Source organism: Octodon degus, unplaced genomic scaffold (genome assembly GCF_000260255.1).
Source record: "Octodon degus isolate 3935 unplaced genomic scaffold, OctDeg1.0 scaffold00196, whole genome shotgun sequence".
NCBI classification, from domain to species: domain Eukaryota; kingdom Metazoa; phylum Chordata; class Mammalia; order Rodentia; family Octodontidae; genus Octodon; species Octodon degus.
The window spans coordinates 2,628,034-2,651,854 of record NW_004524772.1 but is presented as its reverse complement, the minus strand read 5'-3'; the positions used below and the strand labels follow the sequence as shown (position 1 = coordinate 2,651,854).

The window sequence follows — 23,821 nt, the reverse complement described above, 5'->3', positions numbered from 1 at the left end:
TGTCTGCTTATTAGGGTTAGAAAACTCAAATTCTCTGGGAGACTAGCAGACTTCCTCACGGGTCACACTATGCACCTCAACCTTAGGCATCTTGTGCGATTGGAGCTTGGTTAAGAGCCTAGAGGCAAAGGTGGGTGGTGAGGGCCAGTCCTGAGGAGCGTCAGTGTTATGTTGCTTGGTTAACCCAGGATTAGTTCCCCTGGGTATTATAGGAGAGACCAACACTGCTGGGTTTGGGGGTGGGATGGGGAATCTCTTCCTCTGGCAAAATAATCCCATTAGCATCTAGAAATTCCATGTCCTCAACTTCCTTAGGATCCTCCCACACATCTCCAGCCGTTTATGGGGTCCCATTCTTTTCTGATCAGAACCCTTACTTTTGCTTCAGATCCTCTTCAAGTCAGCGCATTAAGCTTACGTCATAGTTCGGCCAGTCAGATTATGAGGGCCTCTGTTTGTGTCTCTGCAGTCTCAGCCTTGTGGCTAAAAGAGAGGTTTTCTTTCAGGACACACTTAAAACTTCTAAGTTTTTTCTGTGTCTGGATCTGGGATTGTGAATGTTTGAGCTCCTTGTTTTTCTTTACTATGTTGTCCTTAGAGCCAGATGTCTATGGACTTCCTTCCTATGGATGTTTTTGGCTCATTGTTTTCTTTCACCAGTGTCTCAGTTTCTCTTCTCTCGTTGCTGGGACAAATACGTGACACCCAAAATGAAGGAAGGAAAGGTTTATTTAGCACACAGTTACTGGAGGTTTCAGTCCGTACTCATCTGGCTCCAAGGCAGAGTGGCACATGGCAGAGGGCAGCCTTTCATGGCGGGGGCAAAGAGCTGCGAGCAAGGGAGAGGTAGTTGCAGCTCAGGCACCTAGCTAGCCTCACTCCCCTCCTTACATTGTAATGCAAATTACCTGCCTCAAGCAGGTGCAGCATCCATGCCCACAATAATCTTTCACAAACTCCAGAAGCCACCTGTGACTGCATGAGGATTTGGGGGTACAACTAGACACAGACCATAACACCTAGTTTGTTCAGGGATAGTGAGACCAACCAGCCAGCATCATATGTTCGAAGATAATTTAAAACCTTCATGTATGAAGTTGCTAAATTCCTGACATCTCACAAGTGATGAATTAGGATAATCAAGTGAATCTACATGGCATATTAGTTTAAACAGTTCATGCCAAACGTTCTCAGTATTTCCTACAGAATTTGCAGGAGAGACCATGGTGTCTTTAGGTCTCATCAACTTAAGAGATGACTTTTGTTTGGAGTCCCTAAAGCCATTAAAAGACTTCATCATTGTGATTCCATTTCTCTAGAGCCACTCCTGGTATCTGTATCACTTTTATTTATTTATGTATTTTAGTACAGGGTCTCACTACACAAATAGGACTCATAGTGATCCTCCTGTTTTCAGTCCCCCAAATGCTGGGATTACAGTCGCGCACCACCAGCCCAGTCTCAGTTGCCTCAGCACACCCCAGGGAGTGGGGCCAGCATGGCATGTGGTGCCAGGGATTGAACTCTGGTCCCTGTGTCTGTCTAGTCAGGTACTTTAGTCCACTGAGCTATCTGGCTAGCCCCTGTATCACTTCTAAAATCTGTGTCAGTCAGTGTTTTATTAGAGAAACAGATATAACACAAGATGTACAAATTTATAAGAAATTATTTTAAGATCAGTTTATGATGGTCAACACTGAGTTGGATGAGGAAGGGTACATAGGCTGTCTGCACACTGATAACTGAAGGCTTCAGGCCATAGTCTGGTGTGCACTGCAGGGTCCTATCAAATATGTATTAAGAGGCCTGGCTCTGTGATAGAAGGCTGAAGGATGTAAGGTGCAAGCTGAAGAGCCTCGGCCAAGAGCCAGGAGATGACGTCCAGGCGGGAGGTGGAGGCTGAAGCTCCTCTGAAGGACACAGGCCAGTCTGTTCTTCCTCATTTCCCCTTTATACCATCCAGGCTACGAGCTGCTCTGGGGTGGGTCCACTACACCCTAAGGAATAAAGTTGCTGAGCTATCTAGTCACACTTGTAAACTCAAATTGACACAGTTAACCATTACAACAGGTTTTTATGTTTATTTTATATTTGTGTTCTTTATTCTGTTTCCTGTGACTTAGATTGTTTAGTTTGTTTCCTTCCTGTCAGAGAGCTTATACTCTCCTGCTTATATTTTCTTCAGAGGTACCAAATTCTAAACTAAGAATATTTACCTAGGATGAGGATGAGGCGGTCCTTGTCTGTTTGTGTCTGATTTCAGGGAGTAGAAGTGGGATACAAGGGCTTGATTCTGGGTGATGCAGTTTGGAACTTCCTGTGGCACTGCCTGTGTTTTCCAGGTCAGTCCCTACGTAGAGTTGGGGAGGTCAGTACATAATGGGGCCTACAGATCACCTGTTGTTTCAACACTTCTGAACCTAGTTGCACTCTAGTGTTTTCTTGCTGAAACAAGCTCCAGATGGCAGGGGTGGGGGTGGGGGTGGGGAGAGCACTCCTTTTCTGTCTCATTTCATTGTGTGAGGTGGAAATTCGCTGGCCAGAGCACGGAGAGCATAAAAAGTTCCCAGCTAGAGTTTCCCAGGCAGACATTGCGTTCTCCCCATCTCCTGGCTGTGTTTTCTCTCCCCTCGTAGAAGCCTATCACTTGGTATCCCCAACATTTCTCCTGGTTTTTCATCACTAGTCTTCCTTTGCATAATCCTCAGGGCTGGGTTGGAGAGGCAATCAGGAGGGAACATGTATTAGTTTGACATCTTGTGAAGGAATGTGAACCATGATGTTGTTCAGTTATCTCTTGTGTCTGTGACACTCACCAAACTCAGTTCTTTTAATGCTAGTAATTGTTTTGTAAAACTTTAATATGGCTCAGAGTATAGAGTTGGTGCCTAATAGCTACTGAAAGTGTATCACCTTAAAAGTATGATTCCATTAAAAATAGGAATCTTTTGCTTATATAGAGTTCACTTAATGTTGTGCGACATGACTAAATTTATTAAAAACTGTGTGTGACAGATTTCAAGATCATGGAGATCACTCCGAGAGGGGATTATGAACTGGTGACTAAAATAGAAGAAAATAACGAACTGTGTTCTATAATTCTGAGAATGGTTAACCCTCATTAACACAGTTGTTATTGTTACCCCCATCTTGAAGGTAAGGAAGTTCTCATCAGAGAGTAGGCCTAGAAACAGACCTTAATTTCTTAGATACTGATCCTTCTCTGTTCTTTAGTGGTTTGCTGTCTTATATTTGATCAGTGATACTGAAGTGACCTGTGCTGTTCTGTCTTGTCTTTCTGTGCTGTGAAAAGGTTTCTCAGTAACTTTCGAGCCAGAGTTTAAAGCCAAAGGACCTGCAAGCCCCCGTGTCATCTGCCTCTTTCTCGCGCTTCCATTTCACCTACCTGACTCCGTATTGAAGTTTCCTTGCCACACTAGGCTTCTTCCTTTTCCTCCATGGTGTCATCCATATGCCAGTTTCAGGATGTTTGGAGCTACTGTTCAGTCTGCCTGGAGTTCTTCCCTCACTTGGTTTCTGTGCCTCTTTCAGGTCTTGGTGCCTGCTCAGCCTTCTCAGCGAGGGCTTCCCTGGCTGTGCTACTGAAAGGGGAAGAACAGTGTCTGTGCTTCCCTCGCGGCTTCCTTACCTTGTGTTTCTGTTAGCACTTCACATGCAGCCCTCCTGGTACTCTCTACAGTGTAGTGGGCAGGGGAGATGGCTCAGTAGAATAGGTGCTTGCCTGGCAAGTGCAAGGTTCTCAGTTCAATCCCTGGTACTGCAAAAAAAACCAAAAAACAAAAAACAGTGGAGTGTGCTATTGTGCTGTCTGATTTTCCTCATTGTGTCAGTTCCAGCGCCTGGTAGGTAGAGTAAACAGATGTTCAGTCAGTGTTTATTGAATGGAAGAATGGAGGAATGAAATTCATTTGGTAAAATAAAACTTTGATAGTAATATTTGATAATTGCTTAAAATGTATTTGGTACAGGGTCTCACTATGCAGCTTGGACTCATAGTGATCCTCCTGTCAGCCTCCACAGTGCTGGGATTACAGACATGCACCCCCATGCCTGGTCTCAGTGGCTAACTTAGTGTGCCTGGGGGTGGCGCTGGCCTGACATGTGGTGCTGGGGATTGAACCCCAATTCCTGCGCTTGCCTAAGCAGGTGCTTACTTTGCTGAGCTATCTTGCTAACCCTATTATTTAATTATTTTTAATTCGGAAATTTAACATTTGAAGTCCATTAAGCCAGAAGCATACATTTTTGAAAAGATGAAAATTTACTTTAATTTACTAACATCTGTTTATCAAAGGTTTCTTTGGAGTTATGCATGTTAATTTTCATAAAATCTACTGATTTTTTTTGAAATATATGATTTGTATAAGGTAGATAGCAGGGTGTATACTATATGTACATATATTCATATTTGTTTAATAAAGCAATTTGTATTGACAGATATGGGATACAACCTGAGAGCTAATTGAATTGGTGTTTTTTTTTTTTTTTTTGGTGTGTGTGTGTGTGTGTGGAATATTTTTCTTATGAACCCATTCTTTGGATGCTAAAATTTGGGATAGAAAGTGATTAAAGTCATGTTACATTAAAAAAAAAATTAAGTGATGAAATGTTTTCATTTTGATATCTTAGAATAATATCTATTCTAATCCTTTTGATTTTTTTAATCTTTTATTTTTTATGATAAATTTTAGTTCTGTAGTCAGTGTTTGTGTTCAATTGTAAAGTAGAAATTTTCCTGACTAGGTATATTATAAACGTTTTCTTTTCTTTTCTTATAGATTTGCTTTGAGGTCACATTGCTATGACATATGGAATCACCTTTGATAACCTCACCTGAGAAGGAAAGAGTTCTTTTTTATTAAAAAAGCATAAAGAAAGCAAATGACCAGAGGAATCACACCAGATACCAAGTCTGCATTTTTTTTTTATATCATCCATTTTTAATATTTAACTGGGCAAGACAATTGACTTGTACATAAAAGAAAATTTGTTCATCGATACTACTTTTTTCAGTTTAAAACAGTTTTTTCATCTTAATTTGTGGAACTGTCCTGTGATAAAAAGAGAAAAATCTTTAAGGCCTTGTTTAAGCTCTGAAGCTTTCAAACCTTCAACATTTATTTAGCCCATTTTTATTTGTTGAAGTCTCAAAAATTTATAGTACTAAGAAAGATATGGACTTGGAAACTTACATTCTTATAACAGACTATTGTGAATTTAACTGGCAAATTCAGGACATTATCTGTTTTGTCATCAGAAATATAACATAAAGGTGCAGTTTTAGCTTTAATGCAAACGAAATTGCTTGAACATGGCCTGGGTGAAATTCTTACGGAAACCTGGTGGCAATCTGGGAAAAGCTTACCAACCTGGAAGTATGCTGTCACTAGCCCCTACCAAAGGCTTGTTAAATGAACCAGGACAAAACAGCTGCTTTCTTAATAGTGCTGTACAGGTGAGACCATAATTACTCCTTATATTTTTAAAACAGTACTTTTCAGGAAATATTTAATGCTTCTTAAACTACTAAATTATGAACAAGGTTATTAACTGAAATAACTTTTAATACCACTTTTAATGGGAACAAAACTTATTTACTGGGCATTTTAATTTTTATAGTAAATGAAAATGGTGTTTTCATTGACAGGATGGTGTATTACTGTGAGAACCTTTTTACTTACGTAGTAAATTAAGAGTGTTTCTAAAATATGGAAACTTTTTATTTGATAACAATCCCTTCTCCTTTAGAAAAACAAAAAAATGTATAAATCAAAACGCTGGTATAGTTCTCAGTAGATAGAACAATAAGATGCAAACCTCTTTGTTTGAAATAAGAATCCAGTTTAATAATTTTTATTTTTTATTAATTGCAGTGCTCAGACTCTTTTTCTCATTGTGGCCCTCTAGTCACCTCTGTGATTATCATTAGAGCCCCTTATTATGATTAAATTGAAGATTAATTCATTTGCTTCCATTTGCTTCTAAGTTTGCTAAGATTCTTTTAGTTAACATTTTCCCCCCCAGTACTGGGGATTGAACTCAGGACCTTGCACTTGCCAGGCGGGTACTTATAATGCTGAGCTATATCCTGGGCCTCAACAAATGTATTTTTAACCTTTTTTTTCTGCCTTAGATAAATAGCTTTGCTTCTGTGCAATATGGTCATTATCTGGCAGTTCCAGAATTTTTCTTCTCATAAAAATGAGAGGAGACAGAAATATTGCTCAGTGTATTTGGTAAATAAATACATCTAGAATACGTGAAGCACTCAGATGTCCTGGTCGGTCTCTTCTTGGGCCTTAGGTCATGCCTGAAAGTTCTTTAACTCTCCCAGGGCAAGAAGAGCGATCGGAACAGTGATGCCTGTGTTCATGAATGCTTTCTGCTTGGCTCACAAACAGAAGCATTTGGTCAAATTTTGAGGGGTTTTTTGCAGATTCTACATTTGGTAATGGAAACACACATGGCCATCTTTTCTGTGTAGGCACAGTGTGGCTGTCTTCTCCAAAACTGTAGAACAAATTAAATTAGTTAACCAAGGCACCCATTGTATAAAGAAAGCGTTGATTCTAATTTACTTTGGAGACATAAGCAGTCAGTATCTCAAAGATTGCACTGGTATTAAGTGTTTTGAAAAAGAATATGTTAATGTCACTGGATCTAAGAAAATAAAGTATCATAAGACTTGAAATTAAATACCTTTGATTGAATCAGGCTACTAAGAAAGGGCTTCGTCATATCAGATCTTTCCTTAGTCTTTCTCACTTTTACATTTCCCCTCTCTCTATCCTTTTCTTTAGCTTTCAAAATACTGTCATAACCCAGGAAGAGAAAAGGCATATTGTAACAAGAGCAAATTCTGAGTAAGGAAACTTGCATAGTAGAGAAAGTAAGAATTTTTATGATGGTGGGTTTTTGTTTTTTTTTTTTTTTTACAAATTTAAATGAACACTGCGTCCAGCTCTCCTCTGGAGGCTGCGCTTTTCTGTACAGTCCGTATATGCCAGTTGCCGTTGTTTACAGATCTCCCTTTCTACCTTGCATCCTTTTCTTCTCTTTCTAACTGGCCTGTTGGTGATGAATTCTTTCAACTTTTTGTGTCAGAAAAAAAAATCTGCATTTCACTTTTGTTTTTGAAAGGTATCTTCATTCAAAGGGACTAAATTGACATTTGTCTCTTTCCATTTTTAATTTCTATTTTTTTATTGTTTAAAGAATACAAAATAGTAATTTAAAAAAGCAATAGAAATGATATAAAATTTCACCAAAGTAATAGGAATTCAACAATGGTTGCATTTTGCCTGTTTAAGCTTACATTATTTCAAAGAAAAATCTACCCTTATAGTCTTCGTGTGTCATTCTGTGTATAGTATAATTGTTTTTCTGTGTCTGCTTTTAAGATTTTTTTTTTTAATGTATTTGGTATAGGGTGTCACTACGCAGCTTGGACTCGTAGTGATCCTCCTGTTTTCAGCCTCCTCAGTGCTGGGATTACAGGCGTGCGCTACCACAACCTATCTCAGTAGCCAGCTCAGAGTGCCTGGGGACGGGGCTGGCAGGGCATGTGGGGCCGGGGATCGAACCTTGATCCCTGTGCTTGCCTAAGCAGGTGCTTAGTCTGCTGAGCTATCTCGCCAGCCCTCTGAAGTAACATTTGTTTTAAAGTAATTTAACTATGCTGTGTCTTGACATAGTTTTTCTTCATGTCTCTTTTGTTTGGGTTTGTTGAGCATACTGGTTCTGCAAAGTTAGAATTTTAATCAAATTTGAAAACTCTTTTAACTGTTATTTCTCCAAGCAATTTGTCTCTCCACATCTTTGGAAGACTCCAGTTTCATAGATAGTTTTCTGTTTGACAACTGTGTATCTCACTAATGCTCTCTTCCTTTTCTTTTAGGCTTTTGTTCTGTTTCGTTTTCTGTGGCTTCTGTTTCTGCCTTCAACTCACTAATTTTTTTTATTTGCAACATGCAGTCCCAGTCATTGTGTTCTCCATCTCCAGATACTGTAGCTTTCATCTTTAGAGTTCTGATGTGAGACTTCTTAGCATTCACGCTTCTACTCAGTTTTACCACTAGCCTCTTACTTGTATGAAATAAAGTTGCAGTATTTTTTTTCTTTAATGCCTGGTAATTTTTTAATTACATGGTAATAACAAGGAAATTTTACCTTATTCCCTTAGAGAGGTTTTTATAGTCCTACAAACAATCTTGAACTTTGTTTTAAAACAAGGTTAATTTATTTGGAAACAGTTTGATCATTTTATTCTTAAATTTTATTAAGCAGGACAAGTTGTATTCTATGGATAATTTCTCTTCTCTTGAGACTGTTTAACTACTGCTTTGAATTAAAATTTTTTCCACTTTGGCTGCTAGAAGTAGGGCAGTGTGAGCTTTGGGGCAGTATTTCCTCTAATCCTTTTAGACATTTCTTTCCCTGCCCTTCAGCGGTTCTCTCATACTGCTTGCTGCAGTATTCAGAGGGAGCCTCGTGCAGATCCGTTGGGTTGTCTGCAGCACTTCCGCAGAATAAACTTGAGGATCACCTTCCGACCTGTTAGGGCATCCATTTCAACTGATTTGCAGAGCCAACCCCCAGAGGCAGAACAATTCAAATAGATCTTATGTTAGAAAAGCTTGATTTTGTACTTTAAAATTCACTAAACAAATGTTAATATTCAATTTCTTGATTTTAAGTAACTGCTAAGAAATATGTAGTGGGATACATCCTACATGAAATTAGTAAAAGCAGACCTTATTAAAATAATATGGATCTAAAATAAATCAAAAAAAGAATTTATGTGCCTTTTTTGATTATTTACTTTTTAAGTTATATTATTTTAGAGTGAGGAATACAGTGAGAGATCAGTGTCTATTAAATATCCGTTCACAAATGTGTTGATTTGCAGTATGCATAATCTAACCAATATGCATAAACTCATAAACTTACCCAACAGCTAGTGTTTAAAACAATGTTTGAAATAAGTGGTATAATGTAATAAACACTTCAAAATGAAGTAGGATAAGGATTAACTGTAATTAAAATTAATTATTTTGCAGTAGAGGTTTGCTATTTAAGTTTTATATTACTGTGATGAATAACATACAGTATTTCGTTCACATAAAATATTTTTTTCTGTGGTTTACTCTAGTGTAACTTCAAAAATTTACTACTCCCAGAAAATGTTACGGTTATACTTATTTTTTAAATTATTATTATTATTTTGGTAAAAGTATCAGAAATTGAACTCAGGACCTTAAGCTTACCAGGCAGGTGCTATGCTGCTGAGTTATAACCCCAGCCCTTAATTATTCTAAAGGAAAGCAAAAATAAAAACTCCATAAACAAAATTCCAAGAGAATATGATAGGAGAGTAACAATGGTTTTTATATTGTGTTTTAGTTATATTTGAAAGGCTTCTCTAATTTCATAAACAGATTATAAAAGATGGCCTTCTAGCTGAATGTTTTGAATTTGTATCTGCAAAACAATACGGTTAAGTAGGTTTGACATACTAATACAGCATTGAGTTCTCAGGACTAGAACGAAGTTATGCACACTGGACTGTGTGAACGTTGTACATCATATTTAGTTGAACTGTCAAACAACTGTATGTGGTAGGTGTGACGTCTACTTCACTTCATTAGGAACGTAGTCTCAGCATTGCTGGGCCTCTTCTGGCCAAGTGAGTGAAGACTAAAGCCAGACTAGACCAGGCAGCCTACCTCTGAAGCGAGTGGTCCTGCTGTCATTCAGCTTTGACTTTGCTGGAAAAATGGGGTGCAGAGTGATACTTTTTAGGGTATGATAGGAGATAATATACATCACAGTTTCTAAACATTCCTGAAGGCTTTGCAAGGCAGTTATTTATGATACATAGATTCTATTATGTTTGAAGAGAAATCAGTTCTTAAAGAGAAATTCTGAAATGCCCTTTGATTATTGATAAGTTGAGAATATAGAAAACCTGAAAATCATCTTTTTCTAAAATCTCATTTTTAGTTGGGAGAAATAACTCATCAATAAATTTTTAAAACAATTTTTTATTTATGTATTTATTTATTGGATACAGGGTCTCACTATGCAGCTCAGATTCATAGTGATCCTTCTGCCTCAGCCTCCCTACTGCTGGGTTTATAGGCATGCACCATCATGCCCGGTTTTGGGGCTGGCACAGTGCACCCAGGTTCCATAGCTGGCATAGCATGTGGTGCTGAGGATCATATCGGGGTCCTTGAGCTTGCCAGGCAGGTGCTTAGACCACTGAGCGGTCTCCACGCCTTTGATGAAATTCTTAATTTATATAATGACTAAAAGATACAGGGAAACACTTGTTTGTTGCAATAGCAGATATTCACTGTTTGTCAGTTACATGCAGGCCCTGCTCTAAATGTTTTATACACGTATTATTTAATCTATATAAGAATTATATTGGGTAGGACTACTATTATTACATCATATAGAATTCATGTTTTCCAGGATGACTTCTAGGTATTGGACTGATAGATTTTAATAGTTATGGGGTGCTTTGTTTTGTTTTTATTTTCCTTATCTTTTAGTAGTAGCTGATGAAAGATAATTGCAGCACATTTTCAGATTATTCCTACTACTGCCCCTTCCCACGCTGGGCCTCCATGCCTGCACAGATCCCCACTCTGTCCTGCAGTATCTGGGGACCACGCGCACATGGTCACCCTTTTTTCTGGCCATAACATGCCGACCTTTATTTAGTACACCCTGCCGTTAAAGTCTAATTGTATTTCCTCCGTAGATTTCAGTTTGTCCAGCTGCTCTAATGACTTCCTCCTTTGTGTCTCTCCTAAGTCCTTTATTTAATTTTCCATATTGTGTCTTCATATCAGATCCTTGACTGAGAAATTCACTTTTCCTTGCTCTGTGCCTCTGACGGCTTTTCCTGTGAGTCAGTAGGAGTACCACCCAACCCATCTTTTGTATATGCACAGCCTGTGTATTGTAGCTTTATACTTGTTTCTTTTTCTAATGCTTGTGTGTATCTGATTATGTACAGGAGATTGAAAACTTACTAGCCTTTTGCAATTTTTAAAACACCTAAACATCTTAACACAGAGAAATCTCACTACCTCTCTTTTACCTTTAATTTAGGTATTATGGCAATTGGATATATTCCGACGAAGCCTGAGGGTTCTGACTGGACATGTTTGTCAGGGAGAAGCCTGCATATTTTGTGCATTGAAGGTAAAATTTCCATAGCTGTCAAGAATTATTGTTTCTTCAAAAATGTAATCTTCATACCTGATGTATTAGGTTGATTTATTTGTAGTTAAAGCCCATTGTCAAGTGATTTATAACTTTGTTGATAAACTCTTAAAGTGTGACTTATTCAGGTTTTTATTTTCATTTTCTACTTTTTTGTCAGAGTAGGTATAAAACTGTTAGGGACATTGCACTTTTTATTATCTTGAAATATTCATTTCGCAAATGCTTCAGAGCTCTGGATACTGCTGGTGGTGCTGAGGGTACTGCAGTGAACAAAACAAATACAAATCTCTGCCGAGTTCTGGTAGGGGAAGACAAGAAGGGAACACCACTGGGAGTACACAGGACAGCAGAAAAAGCATGTCAGCTAGAGACCAGGGTATGTTGAGTGGCCAGAAATGCCTTACAGGGAAAGTGATCCAGGACTGCAGACTTGGAAGAGGTGGTGGAGTGGGCAGAAGGCGGCTGTGGTCAGGGAGCTTCCAGGCAGACCGCAGCGGCTGCAGAGCCTCCGACGTGGAGTGGCCGTGACCTCGCGAGCAGTGGCGAAGAAGCAGCGTGCTGGCAGCTGTGTAAGATGACACAAGAATGGTGGGAGTTGCCGTGGCTTGAAAACGTGTTTTTCCTGTGTAAAGTAGTTTCTTGAACATGGGCTACTTTCGAACACGGGCCTCAGTGACTGAAGCTTATCCGTAGAGGGTGGCAGAACTGATTCTGCGAGACTTCTAAAGTCAGATTGGATGTGAACAGGTAGGAGAGCTCCCTGCCCGCTCTGGCCCTGGCAGTTGCTCAGTCTGGGAAGGGAGCCCCAGGCTGTGAGGAAGCCACAGGCCCTGTGGAGAGGCACGTGGGCCCTGTGGGTGGGTCACTTGGGCCCTGTGGTCACAGCTCCTGCCGGCATTTAGCACCAGCTGCTCCACCAGGTCCCATATGAACTGTTCTGTCCAGACTGCAGGTTCACAGTCAAGGCATGAGTATTTTTTAGTCCCTAAGTTTTGGAGTAGTTCATTACAAGGCAATGAATAATTAGGAGTTCCGATTGTCTATGGCTTTATAGGCCTTTGTAACAATCTTGGCTTTTTCTCAGAATAATTTAGGAAGTTCTAAGATTCATTTCCATTGGAGGGCGGTGTAATCTGTTTGAGTGAGTCCTGTCTGTCTGCTGAGCTGAGGGAGACAAGGGCAGAAACAGCGAGTGCAGTATGTTTTCATGGCTCATGTTTGTCATCAAAAACTTTGGCCTGAGAAATTAAGATTTGCTTGGCATATTAAAAGATGTGCTATTTAAAATCTTTTGCCTGAGAAATTAAGATTTGATTAGTACATTTAGAAGATGTGGGACTGGAGAGATGGCTCAGTGGAATAAGGGCTTCCCTGGCAAGTGCAGAGGGCTGAGTTCAATCCCTGGTTCCGAACAAAAAAAAAAAAAAGATGTGCTATGTCTTTTTATTCTTCTATATTCTTGAATATTGTTAATGAACATACTCATTTGTACACAGGAAAGCTTTTTTAACATTCACATGCCTTATTTTCTTTTTGTTCCTGAAAAATCTTTCAATGGATTACTGAAAGTGGAAAATTTAGAAGTTCTTTTTCAGAACATGGTAGAATGGTGTTATTGTCAGAAGGTGAAGAATGAACCTAGGTCAACTGACAGGATCACATTTTATTTACGTCATGGTAAATTCTGAGTGGTTTGTCCAGTTGTGCAAACCACTGTGGCTCAGCTCCTTAGCCTTGGCCTGACCTTGCCAAAGCCTCCATCACCCCCCCCCCCCCGGCCTGTGCACCCCAGGCACCTCCTGCGTTCCATGCCTTTTCACTGCTACTGTTTTTGTCTGAAGTACTTTTCTTCCCAGTGTCCTCTGAGCTACAACACTTTGCTTCCTTTGTGCCTCTTCTCAATTTTTTTTGTGTCACTGAGCCCTTTCCTGACTATGCAAAGGTGAGCTGTATCTCCCTCTGCTTCCCTAGCATTCATAACGCACTGTAGTTCTCGTTCTCTGCCCTCCCCTCCCCTCTGTCCTCTGTCCTATCCCCTCTCTCCTCCTTACTCCTCCTGCCTCCCTCTTCCCCCCTTGTCCCTCACCCCTCTCTCCTCCCCTTTTCTCTCCCCTCCCCTCCCCTCTCCTCTCTTCTCCTCCCTCTTCTCATGTCCCTCCTACCTCTCTCCTCACTCCTCTCTCCTCCCTCCTCCCACCTCCCTCATCTCTCTTCACTCCTCCATCATCTCTCCTCTCTCCCTCCTCTCCCCTTTTCCATTTTCCCTCCTCTCCTTCCCTCTCTTCCTCTCTCCTCCCTCCTCTCATCTCTGTTCTCTCCTCCTTCCTGCCTCCTCTCTCTTCCCTCCTCTCTCCTCCCTTTTCCTTCCTCTCTCCTTCCTCCTTCCTCTCTCCTCCCTCCTTTCTCCCCCTCTTCCCTCACTTTCTCTCCTCCCTCTCTCATCTTTTCTCTCCCACTCTCTCCTTTCCTCCCTCCTCTCTTCTCTCTCCCTCCCTCCTCTTTCGCTCTCATATTGGGTTGTCTTTCTCGTATCACCTTCTGACACATTATAGAATGACTTACTTGCCTTTGCACTATTGTACCACAGGGCAAGGGCACTTTTCTGGTGTGGAACAAGGCCTGACATACACGAGGCAGGAGAGGAATAGGTGCTGAATGAGTAACAGCTTTGTGTAGGCTCAGTATTTTAAACATTGCCCAGATAAGTTAGTAACAGAAGTCTCTGTTTTCATCTTTTCATTTCAACTGTTATAATGGCTAAAATAATTTTAGTTCCTGAATTTTAAAAAAAGACTAGTAAATTCCTATCATTCATATCCAGCTTTTTTTTTTTTTTTTTTTTTTTTTTTTTTTTTTAAATACCAGGGATTGAACTGAGGACCTTATGCTTGCTAGGCAGGTGCTTATGCTGCTGAGCTATCTCCCCAACTCCTATTTGCATTTTTTAAAGTTGCATGTAGGTTTTGTGTGTTGTTGTTGTTGTTGTGTGTGTGTCTGAAACTTGAACTTGAGCTCACAGTTACCCTCCTGACCCAACTTTTCAGGTGTGCACCACTGCTCCTACCTGGCATTTTATTTTTTATTTTCTTCAGTTAATTTTATTGAGAAACAAACAGCAATGAGACAGTTTCAAAACTGGCTAATAGGACAGTTTCAATAATTAATACATTGCATATTGTCTTTGAAGTGGTTACTCATAGTAAAAGATGCAGACATGATATCCTGTCCATACACTATTAGTATAAATCTTCTCACTGAATTAAGAGAAAGTAGCTGTATATCTATCCTATTTTGTATATTCAGATACAAAATGGTCCTTCATTTATAATTTTACTTATAAACTAAAATTTTTATATAGTAGAGGAAAAGATTCTTGAAATAGTTTCCTAGCATACAGTATGTTGGCCTTAAAGAATTTTTTTCTTTCCTCGAGAGAGAGAACGTTCTGAGATAAAGAACATGAGCAATTTGTATGGGGTATGTTGTTGTTGAAAATCTGCCCATTTTTTCTCCTATTCTCTTTCCCATGATTGTCATAAAACTAACTTATTTGCTGGGTAGGGGATGAGACACAGTGGCACATGCATCTGTCTACCCGGCAAGCTCAGGGTCCTGAGTTTGATTCCTGGTACCACCTCCCCGCCAGGAGACCTGACTTATTAGAAATCTTTGTTTGTCTTCATGCTAGGAATTGAGCCCAGAGCCCCACACATGCTAGGCAAGTGTTGCATCTCTGAACTGTGTTGGCAGTGTGTTTATTTTATCCTGAGACAGGAGCTCACTGAGTTGTCTAGGCTAACCTCAGACTTGTGCTTCCTTGTCTCAGCCTGTCGAGAAAACTGGGATTCTAGATATATACCATCATGGGCATCTCAAGGTTTCTTTTCTGCTTCAGTTCATTAAGGGAAATGGAACTCAGGGAAACACCGACCATCTCACGGCACTGAATGATGTCTTTGTGGTTTAGGGTTAGGTTCAAAAAAGTCTCTTAAATGAGGAAACTAGACACCTGGGGTGAGTGGGGTTCTCAAAAAAATAAAAACAATTATTAGCTCTCCTGACTTTCTTTTAAAAGGTACATTTATATTTTTTAAAAAGCATCTTTAGTATAATCACAGTGAGAAATTGTCATTCTGTTAACATTATCTGAACTTTTGCTTTTTAAACCAGCTTGTCATTTTCTGAAGCTTACTTAAGTTTCCAGGGGAAGAAATAAGCAACCCTAAAAGGTTATTCAGACCCACTTAAAAAAAGAAAACAAGCAAGACGCATGAATTCCCATCATGTTTATGTGATTATATGTTTACTTGGGGTTAGCATGATTTCAGTCTTCAGCTTTATTCCTTCAACAACTTTATCAGTCATCTGGAGAACAGTTTAGAAGCAGACGCCACCTGGGGCCTACTCAGAGGCCGTGAGGGTCGCGCAGCCCTCTCGGGGCGTCTGGGAACCGTTCATGTCCACCTTCTAGAAGCCACTACAATCACTGCTTCATGCGCTGACACAAATGATGGATTTTCGTATGGAATTTTAGAGCGGAAGTCTGTCGTATATTGGTTTCTAAGTATGTTTCAAACCTCTGTGTTACAATGAAACTACTTCAAGAGATGCTTGAAGTTGCTAGCGTTAAACTTACCGTTCGCCGTACTTTTGATTCGCAGACGATATTTGCTCAGTTTCAGCACAGCCGGGAGAAGGCGCTTCCCTCGGACAACATCCGGCACGCGCTCGCCGAGAGCTTCAAAGACGAGCAGCGGTTCCAGCTTGGCCTCATGGATGATGCGGCGGAGTGCTTCGTGAGTACTGCTGGCAATCCTTCCGTCAGGCCATTTGTTTATTCTTAAAATATGTATATTCTGAGACAAAACAAGAATTTGTAAAAATGTGAAAGTGTCAGACCTACTCAGTGGATCCATATCATACCCACTCGTCTGTGTTCAGTTTAAATCCGTCAGTGCTTTGTGGTGTGCTTTGGTTTGGATTTTTGTGTTGCTTCAGTTTCTGCTGAGTGGTAGCCTATAATAATGCATTAATACTTATTTATTGAAGAAAAAAATACTGCTCCATATGTATTCTATCTTTTTTTTTTTTTTTGGTGCTACCAGGGATTGAACTCAGGCCCTTGTGCTTCCCAGGCAAGCACTTATTATACTGAGCTATCTCCCTAATCCCTAGTCTATCTTCTGAGTCAGCGTCCTGCCTCCACGGGGCTTCCACGTCCAGCACACTCTCATTAGCAGTGTTTTCATTTCATGGAATAATTCTTTTGGGCTAGATGAAGATCATGCTGAGCAGCTCTCAGGGGAAGCACTTCCGATACCTGCTCACCACGCGGATGATCATGGCTGTGTCACTGCGGTATTAAGTAGAGCATTCCCTTGGTTGGGGCAGATCGTATACAGCGTCTGAAATGCGCATGTTGATTATTAAATGTATTGGTAATATCACCGACATTTAAGATGCAACCATTTCTTTTCTCTTGGGCCTTTTTCTATTCTGCATATTCTGTAAATTCTTCCTGTACAAATTCTTTTAAAGGTTTCCTTTCCATATTATTTCTCTACTACCAGTTTTTTTTATTGCAATTCTGTGAAGTTAATATAAATTTCTCCAGGTTGATGCTCGCTCTTAATTCATATCTAGACTTTTTCTTCTGACATTTAAGGCCTCCTTCAGTTAGTCTCAAAATTCTCTCTTAGCTTTCTCTCTGAATTTTCTTAGATAGTCCCATTCTGGTTCTCCACATTGTACTTCTTTTAAAATATTTATTTATTTATTTGGTATAGGGACTTGCTGTGCAGCTTCGACTCTTAATATCCTCCCCAGTGCTGGGATTACAGGCGTGCACCACCACACTCGGTTTCTGTGGCTGGCTCAGTGCCTGGCGCTGGCATGGCATGTGGTATCAAGGATTGAACCCGGGTCCTAGTACTTGCCAGGCAGGTGCTTAGACTGCTGAGCTGTCTCCCCAGCCCACATGTTATTTTTCTTTTCTTTTCTTTTCCTTTCTTTCTTTCTTTCTTTCTTTCTTTTTTTTTTTTTTTTTTGGTGGAACTGGGGATTGAACTCAGGCCCTTGTGCTTGCCAGGGAAGCACTTATTCTACTGAGCCATTTCCCCGGCCCCTTTTTTCTTTTTTTAAAATTTATATGTTTGGTACAGAGTCTCACTACACAGCTCAGACTCATAGTGGTCCTCCTGTGTCAGCCTCCTCAGTGCCGGGATTAGAGGTGTGTGCCACCACACCTGGTTTTGGTGGCTAGCTTGGTGGGCCCAGGGCCCCCCCCTCCCCGGCCGGCACAGCATGTGGTACTGGGGATCAAACCCAGGTCCTTGCGCTTGCCCGACAGGTGCTTAGACAGCTGAGCTGTCTCCCCGTCCCCCACTTGGTGTATTTCTGTTAAACAGTCTTTGTACAAGTTTCTAGATACCTAGAACTATTTTATCCTATAAGTTTGTCTAAAATTAAACTTGTCAGGTCAGGTATGAGACTACTTTAATCAGTTTCCTGAATTTATGTAGAATTTACTATTTGTTGAATTCATTTGACGTAAATATGCTTTTATCTTGCTCTTAATAAGCTTCTTTATGGTTTCCTGGCTTCAGTAGAAAACTCCGTGACTGATTCGAGGCCAGGTATACTTCTGCATGATTAAAATGTGCCAGTGATAGCGCACACCTAATGAAACACACTTCTCATATTTTTCTACTTAAAATTGATCCACTACATAAAATAGGTATATTTAAGCCGGGAGTGGTGGTGCATGCCTATAATCCCAGTACTTGGGAGGCTGAGACAGGAGGAATCTGAGTTTGAAACCAGGCTTGTCTCAAACTCAGCTCAAGGCCAACCTGAACTACATAGCGAGACCATGTCTCAGAAAAAAAAAAAAAAAAAAAAAAGATATATTTTGCACAATATATTTGCTCTGTGGTTTCACTTAATGTGAATGTGCTAATGATAATTCGTAAAATGTCTGAAAATCCAGGAAAGTTACCTGCTTTTTCTAAACATGAGAATTTTAGGGACATAGAAAACTTCGTTTTCTAATATTAAATTCTAAGTCATTCACTACGAGTTGAATTTTTAAAGAATCTTTAAAATTTTTGTTAAAAAGAATGTGCTGTGATGTTGCACTAGACATTTATTTTTAGCTACACTGCGCAAGGTGAACAGCGGAATAACACTTGAATTGCGGATTAAGCAAGAACGCTGAAAGGTGAACCGCATCCATGCCGCTCTTGCTGTTCTGCTTTGGAAATGTTCAGCTGGAAAGAGCTGTACCGTGAGGTGTTGTTTGCAGCATTAGCAACTCATCTCTCTATTTTGTTTGTAAATTAGGAAAACATATTGGAAAGGATTCACTTTCACATAGTGCCCAGCAGAGACGCCGACATGTGCACCTCCAAGTCGTGCATCACGCACCAGAAGTTCGCCATGACGCTGTATGAGCAGGTGACACGGCTCGCTTGTTGTATTAGCTATTGTATTTATGTTTTGTGATTGATAGATTAAACATATGTTTTTACCTGTAGTGTATGTGTCGTAGCTGTGGAGCATCATCAGATCCACTACCTTTTACAGAATTTGTGCGGTACATTTCTACAACAGCCTTATGGTAAGGAACCATGAAAGCTATTTAACAAAGCTGTTAACAACACATTTAAGTACATTGAACATTTTTCTGTAAAACTATAACCTATACGAATTATCACCCCTCGATACCATAAGAGATAGTAAGAGATTTTTCTCTCAGTTGGATACTGTGATTGAGCCTTAATATAGGTTGAGTATCCCTTATCCGGAGTGCTTAGGCCTTGAATTATTTCAGCTTTCAGATTTTGGAATATTTATACTTATACAACTGAGATAGCGTGGGATGGGATCAGGTTCTAGCTATGGAATTCATTTAGGTCTCTTATACAAGTGTATCTTATGTTTATAGTCTAAAGGTAGTGTTAGACAATGTGTTTCGTTTGCTGCATTTTGAATGCAGCCTGTCACAGTAAGTTCAGGTTTGTGATTTTCTACTTGTGGCATTATGTTGGCTTTCAAGAAATTTCCTTTCAGATTTCTGATTTTTTTTCAGATCAAGGATATTCAACCTATAAATGAATAATTTAGTGAAATGTACATGATTATTATAGGTTTTTGCACTCTGCAGGGGGATTAAAATGAGAGTGTTAAACTGAACTGCGAAATGATTTCTTTGTGTTTGTTAAGTGGTCCGTTTGTAGTAGCTCTGCTTCCTGTCTGCTCCTCTATGTCCTTTCATGATGATAAAAGCTGGGGTAAGCAGAAAAAAAGAAACTGAACATAATCCTCACCTGCATGAAGCATTTGAGGCCTCAACACTCATCTTAAGTTAAATTTTGTCATGCCTTCCTGCTTGCCCCTTCCCTTTATCAGTTCTGTGTGAAACGTTAGGCCATTAAAAATCCAGAAATGATCCTGGATATTATGTAGTAGAGATTGAATGCTTTCCAACACTTTCCTGGTACTTGAGGGTGTAGAGAGTAGATAGGTGATAAAAAATGAAGATTGTAGATGTTAACCTGAGATTTTTATACAAAAGATACAATAACATGGATTGATAATTATCCACCAGAGTGTGTCCATGCACAAGTTAGGTGACATGCTATTAATGTTTCTGTCTGTACAAAGTGAATATCATGTGTTCATCCATTTTGTATTATTTAAATTTTGGGTTTCTTGCATATAACACTATTTCTTAATGTATGGTTACTTGAGTGTGTTTCATATTTTACAAATACAAGCAACATTGGGAAATATTGATTTATAAAAATATTCTCTCAGAATGGGTGTGGTGGCACATGCCTGTAATTCCACCTCTTGGGAGGCTGAGAATAGGCAGGTCACTACAAGTCTGATCTTCATAGTGAGACCTTGTAGACCGTGTGGTAAATACAAAAAAATAAGTAAATTAAAACATTCTCTCTCAGCTCCTGTCAATAGTCAGTTGTGCAGAAGGGGATGGTATTTCAACAAGGACAGACCATAAACTAAAAATTATGGAATTTTAACTTTTACTGGTAATCAGTATTGAATATCAGTTATTGAATGCTTACTATATTCTGGATATAGGTAAACTGTTGGTTTAAATCTTAAGAAAAATTCTCTTTTATTGAAGAAGAAATGGGTTTAATGACATTAATCTGTTAAGTGGATGGATTACAATTAAAATTGAGATTTATCTGGCTTCAGAATTTGTCGAGGTAGCTACTACTCTGAAACTGTTAGTTTTATGAAACCACGATACATAGTTTCGATGAGTTTATCAGATTTATTCCTTTGCAGTATGCTTACAAAGAGCTTTAGAAGGATCTAATTGTAGCTGTCGAGTACTTATAAGTTATTTAAGCCATTGAACTATAAACTATCCAAGAAAGTTACGTTACTGTTGAACAGAATCAGAATATTTAGAATGGAAAGTAGTAAGAATGTTTCACCTTTGACTTTCCCTTTTTAAGATATTTAAATAGGTGCTTAAAGGCACTGTATTAAAAACTTGCTGTGTGAAAATATGGGAGGGTGACTAAATAGTGATACCCTTTGCCCATAATGTATTAAAACCATGCAGTCTCTAATAAAATAACTAGAACCCATACTAGGAGCAAAGGCATATATTTGGCTGAAGTTTGGCTATTTCTTCTGCGTTTAGTCAACATAGGGCCATATGTCCGAGGTGAGATTAATAACTTTGCTTCTTGATACTTTGAGCCAGAGACCGAACCTTTTCTATAATTTTGTTGTTCTTATTAGGACAGAGCTGAAGTGAAAGTCTATACTTACTAAGTCAAATAATAGAGGAAGCATTGGCTTATAGTTGCTGCCAGGTAATGCACGTGGCTTCCTTCCTGGAGTCCCAGAGAAAAGGGTGAAATTTCATGATGTTTGATTCTATACTTGTCCTAATTTTTTGTCATGTAGCTGCCAAACTTAACATTTTTCACCTTTTGGAAATTTTATGCAGTTTTTTGGGGCCAAGTCATACTTTAGACAGAAATAATTCTCATCTATATTGACAGCTTCATATCTATCATATGTAACTTATTAGAGCTGTTTTAAGTTCAAAGACTGGATTTGAGACGGCTTCTGTCTTTTGTAGCAGTGAAGTTGAGAGAACGATTGAAAGGCATGAACGCCTGAAGCCTGAAATGTTTGCGGAATTGCTCCAAGCAGCTAATACGGTAGATGATTATAGGAAGTGCCCCGTAAGTATAATTTGAAGAATAGTAGTATGTTTCTGCATTTGCATATTTGAGACTAGATATTCAAAAATTGTCATGTAAATATTTATATAAAGTTCATTTAAATAGCTTATTATTGAACTTTTTTTTTTTTTTTTTTTGGTGGAACTGGGGATCGAACTCAGGCCCTTGCGCTTACCAGGGAAGCGCTTATTCCACTGAGCCATCTCCCCGGCCCCTATTATTTAAAATTATTTTAAATAGTTTTATGCCTTGTGAGCTATTTATCTTAGCAATATTGCTTTAAAATCTCTTAGGTTGATGAAGGAACTAAATTAACAAATGTTAGCTGATGATTTGAAGTTCTAAAGTGTATCACTTAACTAAGTTTTTTTTCTTTGAATCAACATGATATATTCTTTTCTAGTGTTAATGACTTTAGGGGCTTTCTTTTTTTCTTGGATGAGTAACACATCTTCAAAAATATCAAAGAATACTCTAAAATAACCTTTTTTTGGCGGAACTAAAATAACTTCTTGCTTACTCAATAATTAAGACAAATATCTTTTTAAAAATGACAATCTAGTTAGAAGTAAATTTTAACAAACAGAAAGACTTCAGATATGTGAAGACTATCATTATACAACATAAACTGTAACTTTTGTCTGTGTTATATCTGTTTTGATTTTTCAATGTTTGCCTTTTCTGTTTTTCTGTAGAGTAACTGTGGCCAAAAAATAAAAATTCGCCGTGTTTTAATGAATTGCCCGGAGATTGTTACAATTGGTTTAGTCTGGGATTCTGAGCATTCTGACTTAACCGAAGATGTTATTCGGAATCTTGGGACATACCTGTATCTTCCTGGGGTAGCGTAATTTTCCATTCTTTTTCCTTTTAAATTCCTTAAAACATCTTTATACATCATGGTACATTTAAGTTTGCTTTTCAGAATCTAATTTTTTTAAAAGAAATAGTAATATTCACATATACCGATACAGATAAGTTTAATCAAATCAAGTTAACTGGAATGCTTTAAAGCAGTGACTTTTGCTTCAAATTAAACTGTCCTACAATCCTTCCATCTGGAGGGATGATAATAAAACTATGTTTATATGATAAATACTAATCTAGAAAAGGTTTTATGATTTAAAATTCACCTAGAGCATTGACCTTATTTATATTTTTTTTATTTCTTAATATATTTGGTACAGGTTACAATTCAATCTTGAGATAATGATAATTTAGATTCTTTTTTATGGATGTCCAATTGTGTGAATCAAGAATTATCAAGAATATGTAATTTATCACATACTTTGAGTATATGTATCAGTCATGTGTTACTGGAAATGCTCTGTTACTAATTTGAAGTGAATTCATTTTATGAGACTTAAAGCTTCTGTAGGCTAATTAAAAGTAGTAGTTCTGTCAACGCTGCAGTGTCAGTGGTACCTTAGTCATGGTGTCATTAATACCAAGACTGTATAAGATTAGTGTAGTATGCATGTAAAAGTTTTTTTCTTAAGTAAAATACATGCTTGATCAGATTATCCTTTGTTTTGTAAGATATAATATTAAATGTACATTGTTATTTTTTAAACAGCTTTTTTATAGGGTTACCGATGAAAATGCCAGAAATAGTGAACTCCACCTTGTTGGAATGATCTGCTACAGCAGTAGACATTACTGTGCCTTTGCTTTTCACACCAAGAGTTCCAAGTGGGTATTTTTTGATGATGCAAATGTAAAAGAGGTAAGTAAGATTTTTACTTCCTAGAATTGTGACTTTCCATTTTTTAGGAATAAATAATGTAATACACAAAATGATAATGTACTTAATATAATAAGTGAATATAGTGATGATAGCCTTAAATGCAAACTTTTATTCTTAAAAATTGACTTATTTTGAAGCCAACTTTCAGCGCAGTTTCTAGAAGGAAAATTTAACTAGTAATTGTTAATATACAAGTATATAACTATTAGGAATCCTCTGTCATGGATGTTCCAGCTGTCTGATATATAGTTGCTATATATATTTTTGTGTAGATGATTCCTAGCTGCTTTGCATAACTTATAGTGAAAATCTACTTCCTTCTATTGACACATTTTCAAATTTTGCACATACCAGGGGAAGTTAGATGTGTACATGGTTTATAATTTACATAAACTTATATAACTGATATAAATTTATGATTTGATAAATTACGTATGTAAACATTATAATGTCAAGAAAAGTAGTGAAATTCCTTCCTACCTTCCTGTCTTCCTTGGGAATGTGAATCCATGACCTCATGCATGCTAGGTAAGCGCTCTACCACTGAACTACTGAGCTGTATCTCCAGCTTTTAAAC

General features: G+C 38.5%; 1 protein-coding gene across 3 annotated transcripts in view; it reads left to right on the top strand.

The window, feature by feature from the left end:
- The window catches only part of Usp53 (ubiquitin specific peptidase 53), an 81,505-nt gene that overhangs the window by 24,472 nt on the left and 33,212 nt on the right, over positions 1 to 23,821 (top strand). The window contains exons 2-10 of one of the 3 annotated variants that reach the window (XM_023704422.1): positions 2,264 to 2,342; positions 4,800 to 5,476; positions 11,146 to 11,238; positions 15,924 to 16,058; positions 18,604 to 18,717; positions 18,798 to 18,880; positions 21,392 to 21,497; positions 22,193 to 22,339; positions 23,074 to 23,223. In XM_023704422.1, the coding sequence (XP_023560190.1) occupies positions 5,333 to 5,476; positions 11,146 to 11,238; positions 15,924 to 16,058; positions 18,604 to 18,717; positions 18,798 to 18,880; positions 21,392 to 21,497; positions 22,193 to 22,339; positions 23,074 to 23,223 (972 nt within the window). In that variant the 5' untranslated portion in view covers positions 2,264 to 2,342; positions 4,800 to 5,332. The remainder of the gene's footprint in view (positions 1 to 2,263; positions 2,343 to 4,799; positions 5,477 to 11,145; positions 11,239 to 15,923; positions 16,059 to 18,603; positions 18,718 to 18,797; positions 18,881 to 21,391; positions 21,498 to 22,192; positions 22,340 to 23,073; positions 23,224 to 23,821) is intronic. The other 2 variants (XM_023704423.1, XM_023704421.1) reach the window with 2 other exon arrangements.